General features: G+C 35.0%; 1 protein-coding gene across 1 annotated transcript; it reads left to right on the forward strand.

The window, feature by feature from the left end:
• The first annotated feature begins 335 nt into the window (after positions 1-335).
• On the forward strand, positions 336-3,094 carry LOC109216497 (pathogenesis-related protein 1-like). The gene is made up of 2 exons (XM_019380659.1): positions 336-617; positions 2,621-3,094. Exons 1-2 carry the CDS (start codon positions 409-411, stop codon positions 2,955-2,957), a joined length of 546 nt encoding a protein of 181 aa, XP_019236204.1. The 5' UTR covers positions 336-408; the 3' UTR covers positions 2,958-3,094.
• The last annotated feature ends 1,383 nt before the right edge of the window (positions 3,095-4,477 follow it).

Below are 4,477 nucleotides of genomic sequence, written 5' to 3' on the forward strand. Positions count from 1 at the left end.
AATAATTCTAATTAAATAAAGTGACATGTGTTGATTGTTTAATGGCCGGGTGTATACACCCGGTGCGGGTAAATTTTTTCCTTATCTTATCCATTGACTATTACTTACAAAAAGATAATTTTTTTTAAATTTTGTAAATTATTTATAAGTTAATTGTTTAATATTAACCATCAATGACGAATATTAAATGGTGATGCCTTATGATAATTTTCATAATATTCATGAATATTATAGAGGCCATTACTTTAGAAACTATATTAACCGAATTCTCACCTCTACCATCTTTGCTCCTTTCTTCACGCTACTCTCCATACATTTAAATCAAACAAAAACAAGATTTCTAGGACGAGAAAGAGAACCATTTCCAATATTGCTATTGCCATTGTCATTGTCAAAAGTCATTATGAAATGCAAATGTCAATGTCAATGTCAATGTCAATGTCAAAGGCTCAAATCCTTTTAGCACCAATATCTTTTGATTGGGTTCAACAAGAATTCCTTAAGGCTCACAATGATTTAAGAAGCAGTGTTGGTGTTCCTCCTTTGCAATGGGATGCTAATTTAGCCTCTTTTGCACTTGATTGGGCTACTCAGCGTAAGCATGATTGTAATTACAGGTAAGAAAAATATGGGTAAAAATAGAAATTACCATATTTATAACTGTTAATTGAAAAATAGCTATAATTGAAATTTAGCCACTTTTCATGTAAAAATAAAATCTGAACAAAAATACTCTTAAAAATCCGAAAATATTCCAGCATAATATGCTGGAATTTTTATAATGTGTTGGAGTTCCATCATAATATGTTACAAGCAGTGGCGGATCCAGGATTTTTAAATCATGGGTGCTTAATTATTTTTTATCTGAAAATTACATTTGAGACTGGGTGCTCAAGTAATATATTTGAATGAATTACTAATTTTTCTATATAAATAATAGTGTATGGCTCCAAAAGTAATGGGTGCTTAAGCACCCATAATCTATAACATGCATCCGCCGCTGGCTACAAGTTTATATGCGAGCTCCATAATACCGCATATTATGTTGGAACTTTCCGTGTACTGGAGTTCCAACATAGTATGCTGGAAGTTTATACGCAGGAGCTCCATAATCCAACATATTATGTTGAAACTTTTCGTGTTTCAGTAAAACAATGGCTATTTTTTAATAACTTTGCAAACGCTGACTATTTCTCAATTACCAGTCCAAAAACTGGTTAATTCGTGCTATTTTTACGAAAAATATAGCCCTTGAGCAAACAATATTTAAAATCAGTTTCATGAATGACCACATGCTTGTAACCCAAATCCCATGCCAACGAGGCGATCATGAGGAGTTGTTTGGTATACGGGATAAGGTGGTATAAAACGCGGTATTAAATTTATATCATATGTGGTTGACGGCATAAATTTATTCCAAGATATTATACCGTCAATCAAACGTGATATAAACTTAGTCCCAGACTTAATCCTGAATATTACATTTTATCCCATTTTATCCTATCAAACTTGGTACTATTTTTATCCCACTTGAAAAGTGGAAATTTTGGAATTATAATTCTAAAATAATTTAGTTCACGTACCAAATTACCCCTAGCCTATCAAATTATAACTCGTCCAACCTTTTCAAGTTTAGACGGACCGGAGAGAACATGTATTCATTGGCGGGGTCAATTAAGGCATAATTATCCAAGTCAGCTCATCCAATAACTTGGGTCAATTTGGACAGTTTAGTAGTACAAATTGACACAAAATAAAATTTATCAAAACATAAAAAAAGTTATTTCGATTGGTTAAATATAGTAATGATAAGTAAAAGAAAAAATAATTCTGTTAGCTCAATTTCGTAGTTAAATAAAGTATAAAAAACAAATAAACAATTGAAAAAATAATTTTGAGTTGGACAAGATGGACTATAACACATTATATTGTTTAGCTTAATTGATCCGCCCATCTTGACACAAGCAAATTCTAGGCACTAAACACACTTCTTAATCCATCCCATATTGAGTCGGGTACCTAGATTTAGCCTTATCCATCCATTTGACTAGAGCAGTGGTGGAGCCAGGAATTTTGTAAAAGATATCCAAATTTTAATATATACGTATAATATTTTTCCGATGAATGAATGCACCAATTTTTTTAGCATCTCCACAATGCATTTTCCTAAAAATTCATCATTCATTCGACTAATAAAGTCATTCTTGATAAATTTTATTATGGTTGCAGTAGAAAATTGAATACCCTTTACCGTTAAACTACTTATCTCGATCATTTTAAAAGGTGTTCAAACTTTAATTTACATCTCTTAATTACAATATTTAATCTATAGATACAGTATAATTTTCCAACCAAGGGTGTTCAAGTGACCACCCTTGGTCAAGTGTGGTTACGCCACTGGAATAGAGACGTATCTAGAATAGAAGCTATAGATTCATCTGAACTCATAGTTTCGTCTCAAACCCTGTATATCTACCAAAAAATTCATTAAATATGTATAAATAATAGATTTTAAACACATTAAATTAGATAGAATGTGGGATATTTCTGAATTTGAACCCATAAAATTTAAATCCTGAATTCGCCTCTGCATTTGACGCTCATAAATTTACATTTACAGGCGACATTCAACCGGGCCATATGGAGAGAACATCTTCTGGCAACTATACAAAGAGATACCTCCAACTGGTGTAGTGCAAAAATGGTTCTCAGAAAAGAAGTTTTTCGATGAGGTAAATAATGTTTGCAAATGCCAACCTGAAAAGGAAGGATGTGAATGTGGGCATTACTTGAATGTGGTTTGGAAAACTACAAAGAAAGTTGGATGCAGTGGCTTTGTTTATTGCAATGATCAAAAGGGTGTTTATATTGTCTGCTCATACGATCCTATTGGCAATGTTAAAGGTGTCAACCCTTTGAATCCTGGTGATTTAACAACTAATTCCACCAACCATTGAAGCTAGTTAATGCTAATTAGGTGTTAACCTCTCAGTTTTTGATAACTAATTTTGGTGTATATGTTTGATCGATAAATAATGATTTTGATTTGTAATCACATTGTAAGGATCAATGAATGGAAATTGGTTTATTTATATGTCACGACCCAAAACACCAACCTTGTCGTGATGGCGCCTATCACGGTACTAGGCAAGCCGACACATTATCAAAATAAATCGATATTTTAATTTCAAAGATAATCTCAAAGCTATTTAATATAAAGCCTTCATAAGGAGTTCAAATCAAAACAAAAGTGCGAAAAAGAAAAGCCCGGCATCGGGGTATCACTAGTCATGAGCATCTACTACAAATTTGTCTGACAACATCCAGACAAACATAGTCTGGAAAATAACTAAAACAACTAAAGGAAGATAAGAGGGAGAAGAGCAGGGTTGCGATCGCCAGGCCTACCTTGCTATATCCGAGAAAATCTGCAACTGGAATAGTCAACAGCCGCTACCGTGCCCATATACGCCTGGATCTACACACAAGGTGTAGGGAGTAACGTGAGTACTTCCAACTCAGTAAGTAACAGAAATAAAAAAGAAACTGAAAAGTAGTGACGAGCTATACAAATACGGTTATCTCAATATCATTCAAGTAAGAACAATCATGTTTTCAAAATCTTCAGTTTAGATAACATCAGTTCGTGCTCAAGTAAACCAGGTAGCAAGTTCTCCAGAAATTTGTACAACAAGGACAAATAACAACTAAGTGCATAATTAACTGAAAGCAAGTACAGCCTCTCAAGGCAACAATTACTCAGCTCATCTCAAATAGCTCAATCACTCGGCTCTCAGCCCTCAATAATCATACTCAATAGGTACCTGCGATCACTAGGGTGTGCAGACTCCGGAGGGGCTCCTTCACCCCAAGCCCTATAATCCGCACGGACAACTCACGTGCTCCATGGACAACTCACGTGCTATGATATTAAAAACAAGACCCGCACGGATAACTCACGTGTTATAATATCATATCAGGGTCCGCACGGACGGCTCATGTGCTGCACGGACAACTCACGTGCTACATTATCAACAATCTCACAATCAGGCCCTCAACCTCAATCAGTCACCAACCTCACTAGTCTCTCGGGCTCTGTCAGAAACCATATACAAAAGCCCAAACAGAGATAGTATTATGTATCAACAATGAGCAGTAAGAGACAGAGGTATAATAAGCATGAAAAGCTATGATTCAGTACATAATAGCAATTAGCAGCTAAATTAGCAAGTACACGACCCCTGATCTCAACAATGATAACGTAAGGCATAAACATGATTTCTAACTTGAAGTACAATCAATTTCCATGAAAATAGACGGAACATGTATCTAATCAGTAGGCTAATTGATTCCACAGTCTCACGAGACAGACTAAGTCACAATCCCAATAGTGCACGCCCACACGCCCGTCACCTAGCATGTGCGTCACCTCCAAAATAGTCATACAATACAATATCTGGGGTTTCATACCCTCAAG

Source organism: Nicotiana attenuata, unplaced genomic scaffold (genome assembly GCF_001879085.1).
Source record: "Nicotiana attenuata strain UT unplaced genomic scaffold, NIATTr2, whole genome shotgun sequence".
NCBI lineage: Eukaryota > Viridiplantae > Streptophyta > Magnoliopsida > Solanales > Solanaceae > Nicotiana > Nicotiana attenuata.